An 18,685-nucleotide genomic window follows, 5' to 3' on the forward strand; every position below is an offset into this window, starting at 1 on the left:
CATGCTGCAGATCGGGCCCTTTAGAACACTTAAAGGGTGATTTACAGATGATTTACTCAATCATTGTGCATTAGATGAAAATGAACTGTCTTGTGTTAATGTGTCTTCCATCTCTAAATGATTGGAAAATCATGCAAGTGTGATTATTGCCCCGAGACCGAGAGCAATGAGGGATAGCTTTCAAAATAATGAGCATGGTTCTGAAGGAGGACTGTTTGTACATGACACGTAGATGAACACGCAAGACAATGCACCACACACATGCAAACACACACACACACGCAAACACACATACACACACACGCAAGACAATACACCACACACACGCAAGACAATACACCACACACACGCAAGACAATACACCACACACACGCAAACACACACACGCAAACACACATACACACACGCAAACACACATACACACACACACGAACACACATTCACACACACACGCAAACACACACACACACACAAGCAAACACACACGCAAACACACACACACATACACACACAGTTCATGAAGGCAGCTCATAATGAACCGGCCCAGGGGATGTGACATGTTTCAAGGGACGTCAGACGATGACCTCACAGAAAGAGCAGCCAACGTCGCTGGGGGGGAAGCGGTCGACAAGGAAAAGCATTCACTGATTCAGCTGACGAGGTGATGTCGTTGGTAACCCAGGGTAACGGGGGCAGGAAGAGGGAGGTCACATGACAGAGGTTTGTCGTGTAGTGGAGCGGGCTCGATGAGGGGGGTGGGGGGAGAGACCGGGCTGGGACAGACCTGTCATTCAGAGGGGTAACACTGAGTTGGCTGTGGTCCCTGGGGGCCCCCAGGTGGGGGCGGGGCCAGAGGTGGGGTTGAGGGCGGGGGTCTGGAGGTGGTGGCTCGGGGTGTGGGGGGGTGGGGGCAGGGCCTCCCATACACAAACACAGAGAGAACAGGGAGGCAGAGTGTTGACCTACTCTCCATGTCTTTTTCACTCTTGCACTTGCATCTCCCACTCACTCTGCCTTTCCTCTCTGTCTCTCTCTGTCTCTCTCTTTTTCTCTCTTTTTCTCTATCTTTTTCCCCATCGCCTGTCCACGCACCCCCACCGCCCCTCACCTGTCCACACACCCCCACCGCCCCTCGCCTGTCCACACACCCCCACCGACCCTCGCCTGTCCACACCCCCCCACCGCCCCTCACCTGTCCACACACACCCACCGCCCATCGCCTGCCACACACCCCCACACACACCCACCGCCCCTCGCCTGTCCACACACCCCCACCGCCCCTCGCCTGTCCACACACCCCCACCGCCCCTCGCCTGTCCACACACCCCCACCGCCCCTCGCCCCCCACACACCCCCACCGCCCCTCGCCTGTCCACACACCCCCACCGCCCCTCGCCTGTCCACACACCCCCTGCCACGCTCGAAGATCCTCACATTCACTCATTACTTCCTCGACCATCTTTGTGTTTTACGTGCTTGTGGATGTTTCGCTTATGAACGATTTCTCACCACCGGAGGATCTGCACATGATGAGGTCATAGGAGGAGAATCTGCACATGATGAGGTCATAGGAGGAGAATCTGCACATGATGAGGTCATAGGAGGAGAATCTGCACATGATGAGGTCATAGGAGGATGATCTGCACATGATGAGGTCATAGACATTTTACATTTACATTTATTCATTTAGCAGACGCTTTTATCCAAAGCGACTTCCAAGAGAGAGCTTTACAAAGTGCATAGGTCACTGATAATAACAACAAGATAGCCCCACAGCATTGTGGGTAGTCAAAAACAAGTACATATTGTGAACAACCAAAACAATAGTGCTAAAGGGAAGAAACCATAGGAGCATGTAGTTAAACAAGTTAAAATTACACAACATTAATCTCTAAGTGCAGGTGTACCTGTAGGAAAGCAATAAAAATAGGATTAACTAAAATAGAATACAACAGTTTAAATCAGCTACCACTAACCAACAAGAGCAACAGTCTAAGCAAGAGTCATTGTGATCCTTGAGGAAACTAGCGTTGGGTTCAGCAAACCATTCCTAAGTACCATTGTACTCCCGGAACAAGTGCGTCTTGAGCCTTCTCTTGAAGGTGGAGAGACAGTCCGTGTCTCTGATGGAGGTGGGGAGTTGATTCCACCACTGGGGTGCCAGGCAGGAGAAGAGCTTGTGCTGGGACCGGGCGGTCTTGAGAGGTGGGACCACCAGGCGGTTGTCTGAAGAAGACCGTAGGTGGCGGGTGGGGGTGTAAGGCTGCAGGAGAGACTTGATGTAGTCGGGCGCAGTCCCGTAGGGGGTCATAGGAGGAGGATCTGCACATGATGAGGTCATAGGAGGAGGATCTGCACATGATGAGGTCATAGGAGGAGGATCTGCACATGATGAGGTCATAGGAGGAGGATCTGCACATGATGAGGTCATAGGAGGAGCCAACAACTTCGACAGCTCTTTTGGGACATCCTGTGTTCGACAAACAGCTCTCTGAACGAAGAGCTCCAAACGCAGTGATACACATTATCACACACACACACACACACACATACTGACAAATACACATGCACACACACACACTACAAAGGAACACGGGGACAGACACAACACACACAGAGGCAAATACACACCTACAGACACACACACACACAAATACCAGACACACACAGACACACACACATACACAACGTGTCAAATACACAGAAAGAGACAGACAGAGAGACAGACATGGATAGGATATTGTGTTGCAGGTGTTTATTGATTCACAGTAGTGAGGAGTGTGATCTGATCTGATTTGCATGCTGTTCGGTAACCATGCCAACCACCCCAACCCTAACCCTCGGAACCCCAAAGCCTTGTTCAAATAAACATAGGCTAGCAACAGCTCTGATGCCAAACCAAACCATTCCCGTTCTGAGGGACAGGACTCTGAGGGGCTGAGGGACAGGACTCGGAGGGACAGGACTCTGAGGGGATGAGGGGCAAGACTCTGAGGGAGAGAGGGACAGGACTCTGAGGGACAGGACTCTGAAGGGATGAGGGGCAAGACTCTGAGGGAGAGAGGGACAGGACTCTGAGGGAGAGAGGGACAGGACTCTGAGGGACAGGACTCTGAAGGGATGAGGGGCAAGACTCGGAGGGACAGGACTCTGAGGGAGAGAGGGACAGGACTCTGAGGGACAGGACTCTGAGGGGATGAGGGGCAAGACTCTGAGGGAGAGAGGGACAGGACTCTGAGGGAAAGGACTCTGAGGGGCTGAGGGACAGGACTCTGAGGGACTGAGGGACAGGACTCTGAGGGGCTGAGGAAAAAGACTGAGGGACAGAGGGCAAGGACTATGAGGGACAGGACTCTGAGGGGCTGAGGGACAGGACTCTGAGGGACTGAGGGACAGGACTCTGAGGGGCTGAGGAAAAAGACTGAGGGACAGAGGGCAAGGACTATGAGGGACAGGACTCTGAGGGGCTGAGGGACAGGACTCTGGGGGACTGAGGGACAGGATGGGTACTATAGCACAACCGGCTGGTTAGCAGGATCCGGAAGCGATGCTCAGGCGATCTCAATGCCAGCATGAACACACATACAGTAACTAAACAGGACGAAGCAGTGTTGATAAGTTAGGAGTTATAAAAGCTATGAAACGGCCATATCAAACTTAAATAACACTCAGGACAGACTACGTACTCAACAGTACACAAAGCACAAAAACAATAAAATTAAACATTTATACAACTGCAATCTAGTTTTGACATTATTAAATGGCTGTGTAAAATGGTCTAGTTCAGTTGAATATCGTTTCAACAACAGCTTGGGTGGCTTACGGGGTAGACAGAGAGGGGAAGGAACACTGATCTCTGTAATATGGAGGTGTAGCACTGTGAAAGTTAATAATGAAAGTCTGCTGCAATATAATAACTGCCGCCCACCTCAGGTCAGCAAGCAGACGCTCAGACCATAGAACAACACTATACACCTCCCTCATATCACTTCCATCTCTGCTCCTTTACTGCAGACCACAACACATCATCCAGGCCCAGCACACACAGCCACTGCAGCCGAGTAGGTCACCCAGTCACAGAGGCACCGTGAGGGACAAGGGAAGAGGAAGAGGTGGAGGAGGAGGAAGAGACGGGGGAGAAAACGCGGAGGAGGATATGGAGGTGGAGGAAGAGCAGAAAGGGGAGGGAGGAGAAGGAGGTGGAAACAGAAGCAGCAGGTAGAAGTATCTGAGCTTGGGGCCTGGGAGGCAGCAGGGGAGGGCACGCTACACCCCACAGAGCAGTGGGGCCTGGGAGCCAGCAGGAGAGGGCATGCTACACCTCACAGAGCAGTGGGGCCTGGGAGCCAGCAGGAGAGGGCACCCTACACCTCACAGAGCAGCCCCTGTGGACTGCACCCACCATCCATGGGGACGTGTATTTTTGCACCCAGACAAACATGTTGTTCTCTTCAGAGAGCTGAGGGCCAGCCTGTGGTCTGCTGCTCTGCCTGGAGAGGGCTGGATCTGCTAGTTAAAACTTTTGTACAGCGGCTTCAAAAGTTCTCTTTCTCACCTCTTATTCTTTTCAATCTCTCCACGCTGACTTTCTCCTCTCTCTCTCTCTCTCTCTCTTTCTCTCTCTCTCTGAGTCTCTCTCTCTCTCTCTCTCTTCTCTCTCTCTCTCTCTCTCTCTCTCTCTCCCTCTCTCTCTCTCTCTCTCTCTCTCTCTCTCTCTCTCTCTGTCTCTCTCTGTCTCTTTCTCTCTCTTTCTCTCTCTCTCTCTCTCTCTGAGTCTCTCTCTCTCTCTCTCTCTCTCTGAGTCTCTCTCTCTCTCTCTCTCTCTCTCTCTCTCTCTCTCTCTCTGAGTCTCTCTTTCTCTCTCTCTCTCTCTCTCTCTCTCTCTCTCTCTCTCTCTCTCTCTCTGTCTGTCTCTCTCTCTCATTTCTCATTCTCACTCCATCCCCTGCCTGTGTTACCCCCCAGCTGGTGGTCCCCATATTTAACAGGCTCAGTGTCCATACCATCCCTAACCACTAAGCCTAACCCCAACCCAAACAGACCTGATTAAAAGGCTTTTAAATGATCTGGCTTACTACCACAATACTGTGGCTTGGCTAGGCACCACTCTGTTCTGACCCAATCTGCTCTGCTCTGCTCTTCTGTCCTATCCTCAATTCTACTCTGCTCTGCTCTTCAACTCTGTTCTGTCCGATTCTGAAAAACATCAACATGTGCAGCTCACTACAGATGTGGTGTACAATGGTATAAAAAGGTTTTCATAGGAACTGCTGAGGAATATAACAAGCTAAGGAATCAAGTTAAAATCTAGTTAACTACTACCTAGAAGAATACAATGTTGGGGTCGTAAATGTTTTTATAAAACGTAGTACCTTATGCAAATGTTATAACTTTAAATAAATTAACCTGTGGCATAGAGCATAACATATATCAAAATAAGCACCAAAAGATTTCCAATTCAGTTTCTCAAAAAGCTACAGTAAAATGCTTTGACAGTTCCAGTTATAGAATGTTGACATGATATCAAATCAAATCTCAATACTGGCTGAAGGCCAATGGCAACAAACTAGGTTGGGGGCATTTGGTCAAGAAGCTTGAATACTGACGATACATAGATAAAGTGCAACTTTCTTTGAAAACAATTGACCCTCTTGGAAACTAAATTTCAGGACTAAGGAAAAGCCGAAACAGTGAACTAACTGTTGACTGACTGTTGACTGACTGTTGACTGACTGTTGACTGACTGTTGACAGTCTTACTGCAGTTAAATACATTGAAATTAGATACAATAATCTGCATTTGGAAAAAAAACACAAAAAACATTTACCAAACAACTATGCAATTGAAAATCCAAACAGACAAAGCATAGCTGTACGTAACAGCTGGGGTAAAGAGGTTATCGTCAGTTTTACAGTACCCAATAGAGAAGCACCAGTAATCATATGGGTAAAGCACTCGCCCAATCAGGACAGTGCACCCCCATTCCCACCATCCCCAGTCCCAAGCTGCCTCCACGCCACCCGTATGGCTCATCTGCTATTGGTGGTGAGGGTTGAGGGTGAGGTCTGTGTACTGGTATCTTCCTTGAAGAGGTGTGTGATGGGAAATGTAGTCCACAATGGCCTGGGAGTTTGGACAGGCGCCATAAAGTGAATTTTCCGGTGTAAGTGGGTGAGGAGGTTAGGATCACCCACAGCAGGGCCCACCCTGAGAAGTCTCTGGGTCCACTGAGAGGCCTGTGAACCGGGCCAGGCCAGACCGGGCCAGGCCAGGCCAGGCCAGGCCAGGCCGGGCTAGACAAAGTTATTGGTGATCTGCCTCTGGTGTTCAAACAGATCCTCTATCTCTGCACTGTATGCATCCCCTGTAGAGAGACAGAACACAGGGTAAGATGTCAGAGAAAGAGAGAGAAAGATAAAGGATGACAGAGAAAGAGGAAAAGATAGGATAAAAGAGAGATAGTGTGTATATGTGTGTGTGTGTCTCACCTGCGTGACATCCATACATGAAAACCCTCTGTCCGTCGTACCTGCAGCGACACCTCATCACGTTGTTCATGAAGTCGGACTCAGCCATGTCCAATGAGGGATTAACCTCCACCTACCGAGACAGAGGCAGAGAGAACACCACTGTTAGAACTTGGAAGAACCTCTGAGATATCCTCACAGCGTTCTAGAACATAATAATCACAGTGCTCTAGAATATTATCATCCCAGTGTTCTACATCATTATCATCCCAGTGTTCTATAACATCCTCCCAGTGTTCTATAACATTATCAACCCAGTGTTCTAGAAGGCCTGCAACCAGTTAACATCCCCAGCTTCTGCGTTCACCATCACTTCACGCCACACTGGAGACTTCCAGGAGAAGGGAGGGAGGGAGAAGGGATGGAGTTTGTCATTTCTTTCTGCCCCATTGTTCCTCCCTCTCGTCCGCCTGGCCATGTGGGGGCCGAGAGGAGGGAGGGCCCAGCCAGAAAGAGATCTGCTCTGCCCTCAGAGCCCCAGCAGGAACAAACTCCAGCTGGATGTCTTATAGCTGGACACTGTTATTAAACAACCAGTGGTGGCTGGTATTGTTTTTAAAGAGCGTCTCATTCCCATCCATAAAAAACTGGATGGCTTTTCCATATTTCACTACGGGAATAGAAAATGTACTGTATAGGCATCATCTTTTTTTCTCTCTCTCTCTCTCTCTCTCTCCCTCCCACCTTTCTGTCTCTCCCTGTCTCTCTCTGCTACTAAATCTGAAGTCGATTCTCCTGTTCATGAGTCTGTGATAGAGGCTGTTACTGCAGTGGTGGATCCAGGGACAGACCCTCATCAAGGAGCTCACGGGCAGGAAAAACCGTGTCGTTAAGAGAAACACAGACATTGTCAGCCGTGCAGTAACCCTGGCCCACATGCTTACGTAGCTTGTTCTAGGGCTCCCTGCAGTTCCACAGAGAACAGTCTGACGGACACCCTCCTGTAGAGCTACCCCATGGGATGACTTTTCAGTCTCAAGCTCTGGTTTGCTAGCAGCCCTTTCAAACGTAGAACCAGAATGCTGAACTCGGAATGTAGAAGTTTGGATGCAAAACTTTCAACCCGGAAACATGGAATTGCGAATGAGAAACACAGAACACTTCGAACCCAGTACTTTGAACTCAGAACTTAAAATCCGTAATTTAGAATGAGAAATGTATAACCCCAGAATCTAAATGAGAAACTCTGAATAGAAGTCTGTGTCTAGCTGCCCAGTCAGACAGACAAACAGGGCCTGTAGTGAGTGTGTGTGAATGTGTGTTTGTGTGTGTGTGTACAGTGAACCCTGGCATGTTGTAAAACCGGGTTAAATCCAGTGTAAGGACCTAACTGCTGATAGGACAGTTGTGTTAATCCACACTGAGACTACTAGGCACTGTGAGGACCCATTCTGTATAATGGCACCTTCATAAGCTGTTACACCCTCTTTAACTGCAGGTTACACTACGCTACACAGGACCAACAAGCTCAAACCATAACCAGAGACTAAAAACAACAGCTACTTGGAAATCTTAAAAACGTTATTGAATGCACAAAAAACAGCTCTCTGTATTCAAAATTACAGCGTTGGCTGTGCGTGTGTGATTGTGAGTGTGTGTGTGTGTGTGTGTATGTGTGTTATACTGAGGGGCCACATCAGTGAGCAGTAGAGGAATGTTAGAGAGTGACAAGGCCCCTGTATAAACAGGCCAGGAGCTATGGTGGGGTGCTAAATGAGCTGTTTCTGATGGACAGGGAGCTAGGTACTGTGTGTGTGTGTGTGTGTGAGTGTGTGTGTGTGAGTGTGTACAAGGTGTTATTTGCACTATTGGGATGGTTGGTTTAGCTCCTGGTTGAAGGAGCAGATTTTTCCGGAACTGACAGTGAGTAGTAGACATCAACATCCTCCATCACCACATAACAAACCTCACATGAGGCAACAAGGAGCTGGGACTTCTGACCAACCTTTCATCCTCATCTGTTTATTCCTCCAGCCCTTCTTCCCACTGGGCCTCTATTCTAGTCTATCCTCTTCTCTCCTCTCTTCTCCTCTTTTGTCCTCTCATCTTCTCATCCCTCCTTTCCTGTCTCTTATCAGCTCCTTTACTCTCCTCTCCTCTCTCACCCCCCCCCCCCTGTGTTTTGCATAGCTGTGTCAAGGTGCCGCTTTGTAATTACACCCTGTTCTACATGCTTAAAATACAAGCGGTATGCGTGTGGGTGATTGCCTGTGATTGTGTGTGTGTGTTTCTGTCACAGGAACAAGCAGGTGGTGATGACATTAAACAGACTCCTAAACTGAGAGCAGCAGCACTCCCCACACAGACAGACCCTTTGACTTTCTCAGGGATTAGCTAGCAGTAATTATCGAGGAGGCTGGTTCCTGTGAAACCTGCGTCCTGGATCTGACGCCTGGCTGTGCGGCATTCTGGGATTAGTAGTCTGAGGTTAAGAGTGGTGGCTGATGGGAGATGGAGCCTTTGATGTGTGCTGAGGCGGTGCACCCGGCAATCACATGCCCGACTGACAGGCTAATTAATGAGAGAAAAGTGTATGTGTGTGTGTGTGTGTGTGTGTGTGTGGTGTGTGGGTGTGTGTGTGTGTGGTGTGTGTGGTGTGTGGGTGTGTGTGTGGTGTGTGTGTGTGGTGTGTGTGTGGTGTGTGGTGTGTGTGTGTGAGTGGTGTGTGTGTGTGGTGTGTGTGTGTGGTGTGTGTGTATGTGGTGTGTATGTGTGGTAGCTCTGGGCTGTGTGTCTGCCTGTCAGTGGGACAGACACAGTCTGTCTGGTTCTCTACTGACGGAAGACGTACAAAGTGTTCCACACTGCTCCTTTGGGTACCAAGGTTCTATTTCCCACTGCATCTGTGGAACCCAATGGCTTTAAACTGACAGGAAGTGACCTCTGACCTGGAATATGTAGTCCCCAGGTCGTATGTCAGTGATGTCGATCCACTGGCAGTCAATGTCATGGCGATAGGTATCCCAGCAACCGATGGAGATGCCCTGGTCCCCCATGTTGTAGCAGGAGAAACGCTTCTGCACACCTGTTGCCACGGAAACACACGCCACAAACATGGGAACGAGTTCAAACATAAACGGAATCAATGTGTACACAACACGCACAACGATCTTGGTTTTCAGACTGATGTGTCAATCATATCTATCTCAGTTATAATTAGTAATATGGTCTCAGCTCAAGCTGTCATGGGTTATGTGGTCTCTCTCAGGTGTTGTGTGAGATGTGGTCCATCTCAGGTGTTGTGTGAGATGTGGTCTCTCAGGTGTTGTGTGAGATGTGGTCTCTCAGGTGTTGTGTGAGATGTGGTCTCTCAGGTGTTGTGTGAGATGTGGTCTCTCAGGTGTTGTGTGAGATGTGGTCTCTCAGGTGTTGTGTGAGATGTGGTCTCTCAGGTGTTGTGTGAGATGTGGTCTCTCTCAGGTGTAGTGTGAGATGTGGTCTCTCAGGTGTTGTGTAAGATGTGGTCTATCTCAGGTGTTGTGTGAGATGTGGTCTCTCAGGTGTTGTGTGAGATGTGGTCTCTCAGGTGTTGTGTGAGATGTGGTCCATCTCAGGTGTTGTGTGAGATGTGGTCTCTCAGGTGTTGTGTGAGATGTGGTCTCTCAGGTGTTGTGTGAGATGTGGTCCATCTCAGGTGTTGTGTGAGATGTGGTCTCTCAGGTGTTGTGTGAGATGTGGTCTCTCAGGTGTTGTGTGAGATGTGGTCTCTCAGGTGTTGTGTGAGATGTGGTCTCTCAGGTGTTGTGTGAGATGTGGTCTCTCAGGTGTTGTGTGAGATGTGGTCTCTCAGGTGTTGTGTGAGGGGTGGTCTCTCTCAGGTGTAGTGTGAGATGTGGTCTCTCAGGTGTTGTGTAAGATGTGGTCTATCTCAGGTGTTGTGTGAGATGTGGTCTCTCAGGTGTTGTGTGAGATGTGGTCTCTCAGGTGTTGTGTGAGATGTGGTCCATCTCAGGTGTTGTGTGAGATGTGGTCCATCTCAGGTGTTGTGTGAGATGTGGTCTCTCAGGTGTTGTGTGAGATGTGATCTATCTCAGGTGTTGTGTGAGATGTGATCTATCTCAGGTGTTGTGTGAGACCTTACCCTCAGGACAGTAGGTGTCCTCCAAACAGAAGCTGGCCTTGTGTCCCTCTGCCACTCTGGTCCCGTTGAGCGTCAGCAGATCGTAGTGTGTGAACACCTCGATGCTGTGGTAGTGTCTGCAGAACAGGAGAAGGCTCAGTATGTGTGGGGCTGGGCCTGCGCTTACGTGCATGTCTGTGTTTGTATGTTTGTGTGTGTGTGTGAGTGTGTATGCACTTGTGTGTTAGTGTATGTGTTAGTGTGTGTGTGCATGTGTGTGAGAGAGAGAGCTGAACAGTAGCGCCCTATGGTGTGTGCCCCAGTGACATCACTGCTTGAACATGGGTCTGTGTTCCAGGTCAAACCTCCTCACCCTCACCCTCTCACTGCTTGAACATGGGTCTGTGTTCCAGGTCACACCTCCTCACCCTCACCCTCTCACTGCTTGAACATGGGTCTGTGTTCTGGTCACACCTCCTTACCCTCTCACTGCTTGAACATGGGTCTGTGTTCCAGGTCACACCTCTTTAACCCTCACCCTCTCACTGCTTGAACATGGGTCTGTGTTCCAGGTCACACCTCCTCACCCTCTCACAAAGCTATGTTCAAGCTCCACCAGGGCCACTCTCACTCTGCTGTTTACCTACACTGTGAATGAGGGGCTTTCAAACACACACACACACACGCCTCAGTACTGTTATTGTAAGAGATTATGACAGGGGCCAAACCCTGGTGTGTGTGCCTGTTTGTGTGTGTGGGTGTGTGAGAGTGTGTGTTTGTGGGTGTTTGTCTGTGGGTGTTTGTGCTACACAGAAAACAAAATAGTAAGTCACTGGTCATTTCCAGTCCCATGTAGCAGACAGCTAATGAAGCTGGAGATCTGACCACTTTGTTCCTGACCCCTCGCTCGCCCCTCGCTCGCCCCTCGCTCGCCCCTGCGCCCGCATCACACGGACCTCTCTGTCCTGCTCACACACCCCGCTGCTGCCATGGCGACAGGCCGTCGCCACGGCCACCGCCACGGCAGCAGAGCAGAATGAACCAGGAGGGAATGTTCCAGAGCTCTCAGAGGGGAGCTAGGTGTGTGGAATGTGTCGCCGGGCATGACTGAGGACAATGATTCCAGTATCTCAGAGTAACCAACAGACTAACCTGACCAACCTGCCCCTTAGTTAACCCCCCGCTCCCCAAAACAAACAGAGGTTTCTATGGTGACTGACGTGAAGTGGTTTCCCAGGAAACCGCACACAGGCGTTGGTCTTTGGTGCTGAGCTCATGCTTCAAGCTTATTTTCATACCTGTCCCTGATTCAGTTTAACTACATTCAATAAGACCAGAGTTTTTCCCTTAATTGACTTTCTTAAGACTCAGTCGTCCAACCAGGGTCAATCCATCTATTATGTGCTACCACACAGCCCTGCAATGCCTGTCACAGTTTCCCAAAGGTCCAGACAACGACACAACACATGACGAACAACGGTGGCCTCAAAACACAGAACACACTACCTGAGACAGAAACACTCTCTGAGACAGAAACACACTCCGTGAAACAGAAACACACTCCCTGAAACAGAAACACACTCCCTGAAACAGAAACACACTCCCTGAGACAGAAACACACTACCTGAGACAGAAACACTCTCCCTGAGACAGAAACACACTCCTTGAGGCAGAAACACACTACCTGAGACAGAAACACACTACCTGAGACAGAAACACTCTCCCTGAGACAGAAACACACTCCTTAAGACAGAAGCACTACCTGAGAGACTCCCAATTCACTCAGCCACAAGCAAACATAATTATGTGGCAACCTCATATCCTGTGGCTGTACTACTCCCTGATTGGGCTCTCTCTATCGCAGAATAATCTTAGTAAACTACAGAGAGACATCTGCTCAACCTGTTGGTGCTCCATAACTACAAATCCCATGACCACCTGCAAGAAGTCTCTCGGGTTTTGTTAGTAATATGTGGCATGCGAGACACACACACACAGACACACACCTGCACCAGCAGCAGTACTCCCACACACACACACACACACACACACACAGACACACACCTGCACCAGCAGCAGTTCTCCCGCACACAGACACCCACACACACACACACACACACACACCCTCCCCCCGTCCCTACCGGTGGCAGGCGTGCCAGGTCCAGCTCTCTCGGGTGGCGCGGGGTTTGAAGTCTGCTCTGCCCAGGTTCATGATGCGGGAGGAGAAGCGCAGCAGGCGGCGGTGGCCGTAGGGCCAGGCCATCCTGGAGGCCGACGACGACAGGCAGTTCTCCTCGTTGGCGCAGGTGAGCAGATGCAGCGGCCGGTCCTCCAGGTAGGCCGTCTCCTGGACCAGCTGGGCATCCAGAACCAGATCAGGGGCCGCTGGGAGAGGGGTCAAAGGTGACAGGTCAGACGGGGACGTTTTTAGGACTTATCAATCCAAGGAGGTGTACTTGGGATACCTTCTGTACGGTGAGTGGCTTTTGTGAGCACTTTTCCAGAGCACTACACCAACATGTGATTTCAGTGACTGACTTAGTGGTTGATTAGCCCTCAGAGGACCAGGGTCAGTGGTTGAACAGCCAACAGCGTGAGACATGCTGTTGCTGGTAGGTCTTACTCTCTGAGCAGGTGACTCCGGCAGCCTTAGTCCCGCCCCCTCTAGGGCAGTGCACGTGGTTGTTACGGCGACACTGTTGGATTGACAGCTCAGTTCCGACACAGTGTGTTCCGCTCAGCACCAGGTCTGCTGCGTTAGGAGCCCCAGCCCAGTACCAAGTCTCCTGGGCGTGAGAGGGGGAGAGGGAGAGGGAGGAGGGAGATGGGGGGGAGGGAGATGGGGGGAGGGAGAGGGGGGGATTGGAGTGAGAAAGAGAAGGGAGACAGAAAGAGATAGAGGAGGAGCGAATAGATAGATGAAGAGGACCAAATAAAGATGAGGGATTAGCTTGGACGCCGAGACAGGAAGAGTGGTTTGTCTGGTGTGTCTGTTGTCTGGACAGTGAGAGAGATGTGTCTGGTGTCTGGACAGTGTGTCTGGTGTCTGGACAGTGTGTCTGGTGTCTGGACAGTGTCTGGTGTCTGGACAATGTGTCTGGTGTCTGGACAGTGTCTGGTGTCTGGACAATATGTCTGGTGTCTGGACAGTGTCTGGTGTCTGGATAGCGTGTCTGGACAGTGTGTCTGGTGTCTGGACAGTGTCTGGTGTCTGGACAGTGTGTCTGGTGTCTGGACAGTGTGTCTGGTGTGTCTGTTGTCTGGACAGTGAGAGAGGTGTGTCTGGTGTCTGGACAGTGTCTGGTGTCTGGACAATGTGTCTGGTGTCTGGACAATGTGTCTGGTGTCTGGACAGTGTCTGGTGTCTGGACTGTATATCTGGTGTCTGGACAGTGTGTCTGGTGTCTGGACAGTGTCTGGTGTCTGGACAGTGTGTCTGGTGTCTGGACAGTGTCTGGTGTCTGGACAGTGTCTAGTGTCTGGACAGTGTCTGGTGTCTGGACAGTGTCTGGTGTCTGGACAGTGTGTCTGGTGTCTGGACAGTGTCTGGTGTCTGGACAGTGTGTCTGGTGTCTGGACAGTGTGTCTGCTGTCTGGACAATGTCTGGTGTCTGGACAGTGTGTCTGGACAGTGTGTCTGGTGTCTGGACAGTGTGTCTGGTGTCTGGACAGTGTCTGGTGTCTGGACAGTGCGTCTGGTGTCTGGACAGTGTGTCTGGTGTCTGGACAATGTCTGGTGTCTGGACAGTGTGTCTGGTGTCTGGACAGTGTCTGGTGTCTGGACAGTGTCTAGTGTCTGGACAGTGTCTGGTGTCTGGACAGTGTCTGGTGTCTGGACAGTGTCTGGTGTCTGGACAGTGTGTCTGGTGTCTGGACAGTGTGTCTGGTGTGTCTGGTGTCTGGACAGTGTGTCTGGTGTCTGGACAGTGTGTCTGGTGTCTGGACAGTGTCTAGTGTCTGGACAGTGTCTGGTGTCTGGACAGTGTCTGGTGTCTGGACAGTGTGTCTGGTGTCTGGACAGTGTCTAGTGTCTGGACAGTGTCTGGTGTCTGGACAGTGTCTGGTGTCTGGACAGTGTGTCTGGTGTCTGGACAGTGTGTCTGGTGTGTCTGGTGGTGTCTGGACAGTGTGTCTGGTGTCTGGACAGTGTGTCTGGTGTCTGGACAGGGCAGCCCCATTCCTGTTTGAGGGATCAGGGCTCCTACCTGGTGGGCCCTGGAGGCGAAGCCGTAGCCCAGCTGTCTGCACACCACCATGGCTTCGTTGATGCCCCAGTTCTCACTGCACACAGCCCCCCAGCGCTTACGTCCCCCCACCTCCATCAGCACCTCCACACGGCCCTCGGCCCGTTCCCGGCCCCCTGCCAGACGCACCTGAGACAAAAAGACAGAAAACAAGAGATGGAGAGAGAAACAAATACAGCGAGAAATGGGTGAATGGAAGAAGAAAGTGTGTGTCTAACCGTGCTCTCCAGGCCGGTGTGGGGGATGTTGCATCGTACGGACGCGTCCTGGGTGTGTTTAAAGGTCCACAGAGGAACATCCTGGAAGTAGCAGTCCAGCAGAGACCTCTCCGAACCCAGACACTGGACACTGTTCATGTGGATAGGACCAGTACCTGGAGCAGGAGGGAAGGGGGGAGAGAGGAGGAGAGGAGAGGAGGAGGAGAGGAGAGGGGGCGAGGAGGAGAGGGGGGGAGGAGAGGAGAGTGGAGGAGAGGAGGAGGAGGAGGATAGGAGTAGAGAGGAGAGTAGAGGAGGAGAGGAAGAGGAAAGGAGGAGGAGAGGGGATAAAGAGAGAGAGAGAAAGCATTAACACCATATCATCTCACTTCTTTACGTCACCCAAACATGAGGGCATCACTGCAATCACTCTAAACACACCTTATCTACCTAGACACACACACAAACACAAACACACACCCACACTCTCAAACACAGACACATAAAGCCCTAATTATACTGTGGGGATTGACAGATAGGGATCATGTCTTTTCCAACCACAACTGCACCTGAACAAAAACAGCTCCTCCCTATTTAAGCCTACCTGCCTGCCTGCTTGCCTGTTTGTCTGTCTGTCTGTCTGTCTGTCTGTCTGTGTGCTTGCTTGCTTGCTTGCTTGCCTGTCTGTCTGCTTGCCTATCTGTCTGCCTGTATGTCTGTCTGCCTGCCTGCCTGCCAAACACCCACACACCAAACATGCATAACAGAAGCCACTTCCGAGGTCAGGCATCTGTGTGTGTGTAGTATGTGTGGTGTGGTGGTGGTGTGTGTGTGTGTTTGTGTGTGTTTGTGTGTGGGACCAATTGGGAACATCTGAACACCCACTGTTTTGATTGTCAGGAAAAACAGGAACACCACAGTGAATGTTTACACACACTCACACACAAGCAAACAGACACACACACAGACACACACACACGCACACACACTCCCTCCTTCTATTTGGGCCTCAGTTCCGGGAAATACACTCGGGGGTTACCAAGAAAATGCTGAAACATAAGTGGGTATACACACGACTCTGAAGAAAGACTGAGAGAATGAAAGATGGAGAGAGAGCTCTAACCACATTATGGATACAGAGGAGAGGGAAATGGAAGCATTGTCCTGTAATTTACCCTCCTGATGATGATGATGGTGGTGAAGACGATGATGACAATGTTAAATATACTGGAGGGTGGAGTTCTAGTGCTTTCCTTCCACCTAGAGATCATGCTCCCTGTATGACTCCTTTCACCTAGAGATCAGGCTCCCTGTATGACTCCTTCCACCTAGAGATCACGCTCCCTGTATGACTCCTTCCACCTAGAGATCAGGCTCCCTGTATGACTCCTTCCACCTAGAGATCACGCTCCCTGTATGACTCCTTCCACCTAGAGATCAGGCTCCCTGTATGACTCCTTCCACCTAGAGATCACGCTCCCTGTATGACTCCTTCCACCTAGAGATCACGCTCCCTGTATGACTCCTTCCACCTAGAGATCAGGCTCCCTGTATGACTCCTTCCACCTAGAGATCACGCTCCCTGTATGACTCCTTCCACCTAGAGATCACGCTCCCTGTATGACTCCTTCCACCTAGAGATCAGGCTCCCTGTATGACTCCTTCCACCTAGAGATCACGCTCCCTGTATGACTCCTTCCACCTAGAGATCAGGCTCCCTGTATGACTCCTTCCACCTAGAGATCATGCTCACTATATGACTCCTTGCTAAGTGACTGCAAAATCTCCTGCTTCCATAAGACTTGCCATTGAGTGAACAAGGCTCGGAAGGAGGACTCCGGTATTATGGGACAGGGCAGCTTGAGGTCCCTCAGGTGTTATGGGACAGGGCAGCTTGAGGTCCCTCAGGTGTTATGGGACAGGGCAGCTTGAGGTCCCTCAGGTGTTATGGGACAGGGCAGCTTGAGGTCCCTCAGGTGTTATGGGACAGGGCAGCTTGAGGTCCCTCAGGTGTTTTGGGACAGGGGCAGCTTGAGGTCCCTCAGGTGTTATGGGACAGGGGCAGCTTGAGGTCCCTCAGGTGTTATGGGACAGGGCAGCTTGAGGTCCCTCAGGTGTTATGGGACAGGGGCCAGGCTGTATTCAGACCTGTTAACCATGTTGTTATCACATGTGGAACATGGGGCTGTTAAGGTTATGATCCCATGTGAGGGGTCTCTGGTATGTCTCTACTCCCTCCCCCTCTCTGAGTGTGTGTGCACACGTGTGTGTGTGTGCTTGAGAGAGAAAGAAAAACAGAGAGTGAGAGAGAGAGATTTATATGGAGAGAGAGGCTGGAGAAATGGAAAGAGAGAGAATGGAGAGAGAGTATAGAAAGGTGTATATCACACATCGATGACGACAGAGTGGAGAGAGAGAGAGTCAGAGTCAGAGAGAGAGAGAGAGAGAGAGAGAGAGAGAGAGAGAGAGAGAGAGAGAGAGAGAGAGAGAGAGAGAGAGAGAGAATATAGAAAGGTGTATATCACACGTCAGCCTCAGTCAGTTATCTCTCGGTTGCTCGTATCTCTTCCTCAGCGTTATCACCTGTCATCCACACCCCCATCAGGGACATAACTCTCTGGAGATCCTCTTTTGATCTCCTTGGGAGTCTTTGGGGCGGGCGGCCATGTTGCTTCACGCTTCGCTTCTCTAAGCACCTAGCATGTAAATCACCCACGCTGAGGTCACATACCCCAAGGCTTTTGATTGGATGGGCGATATGATAGGCTTCACAGGCAGAGACTACGGTGAAGAACACCATGTCTCCTTTCAGGGAGTGAGAGAAGGATCGTAAACCACATCCACAATCAGCATGAGATCTGGTGGAGATGAGAGAATGTTCAGGGGAGCGTTAGTGTCACTTTCACCTTCAGTTCCCTGAACCACAACATCTCTCCACTGGAGAAGAACACAGCCCGTGGCCTGAGCTCACCACACGAAACATCCACCTCTTCAGCAGGTCTGACACTGTCTCTGTCCGCCTGCTGCAAGGAGGGACAGCAAACAGCACACTTACTGTCTGTTTCTTTCCAACCCTGCCTGCCTGCCTGCCTGCCTGCCTGCCTGCCTGCCTGCCTGTCCTGTCTGTCTGTCTGTCTGTCTGTCTGTCTGTCTGTCTGTCTGTCTGCCTATCTGTCTGCCTATCTGCCTGCCTGCCTGCCTGCCTGTCTGCCTGTCAGTCAGTCTGTCTGTCTGTCTGTCTGTCTGTCTGTCTGTCTGTCTGTCTGTCTGTCTGTCTGTCTGTCTGTCTGTCTGTCTTTCCAACAGCCTCAGTTCTCTCCACTCCAGGATCACATTTTCCAACACCATATATGTTTATGTGGCCTCAGAGAGCTAAATGACATGTGACAGTAAAAGGTTGAGTGTAACCAGAAGCAGCCACGTTAATCAGCTTTGATCCTGTCATGGATGTAGCACTGCACTCTCTCCCATGGGACTGTCCTTGTCCCTGTGTGTGTGTGTATGTGTGTGTGTGTGTGAGTGAGTGAGTGTGTTTGTCTGCTGTAAATGCAAGACAGAATCCTTATTTTAAACCCTGCGTCTGCTAGGAAGGAATGTTGGAAGTAATGCACTATGAACCTTACATTAGCCTGCTTTCAAAGTTATAACTTTGTGGGT

General features: G+C 50.6%; 1 protein-coding gene across 1 annotated transcript in view; it reads right to left on the reverse strand.

Moving 5' to 3' along the window:
* Positions 1 to 4,861: 4,861 nt before the first annotated feature.
* Positions 4,862 to 18,685, reverse strand: part of loxl4 (lysyl oxidase-like 4) — a 28,721-nt gene continuing 14,897 nt past the window's right edge. Inside the window, exons 8-15 of the mRNA XM_047014143.1 lie at positions 15,050 to 15,204; positions 14,793 to 14,960; positions 13,211 to 13,373; positions 12,729 to 12,972; positions 10,609 to 10,724; positions 9,416 to 9,552; positions 6,489 to 6,600; positions 4,862 to 6,364 (exon numbers count right to left, since the gene is read on the reverse strand). Of these exons, the coding sequence (XP_046870099.1) occupies positions 6,294 to 6,364; positions 6,489 to 6,600; positions 9,416 to 9,552; positions 10,609 to 10,724; positions 12,729 to 12,972; positions 13,211 to 13,373; positions 14,793 to 14,960; positions 15,050 to 15,204 (1,166 nt within the window). The 3' untranslated portion in view covers positions 4,862 to 6,293. The remainder of the gene's footprint in view (positions 6,365 to 6,488; positions 6,601 to 9,415; positions 9,553 to 10,608; positions 10,725 to 12,728; positions 12,973 to 13,210; positions 13,374 to 14,792; positions 14,961 to 15,049; positions 15,205 to 18,685) is intronic.

The sequence above is a fragment of the Hypomesus transpacificus genome, unplaced genomic scaffold, assembly GCF_021917145.1.
Source record: "Hypomesus transpacificus isolate Combined female unplaced genomic scaffold, fHypTra1 scaffold_223, whole genome shotgun sequence".
NCBI classification, from domain to species: Eukaryota; Metazoa; Chordata; class Actinopteri; order Osmeriformes; family Osmeridae; genus Hypomesus; species Hypomesus transpacificus.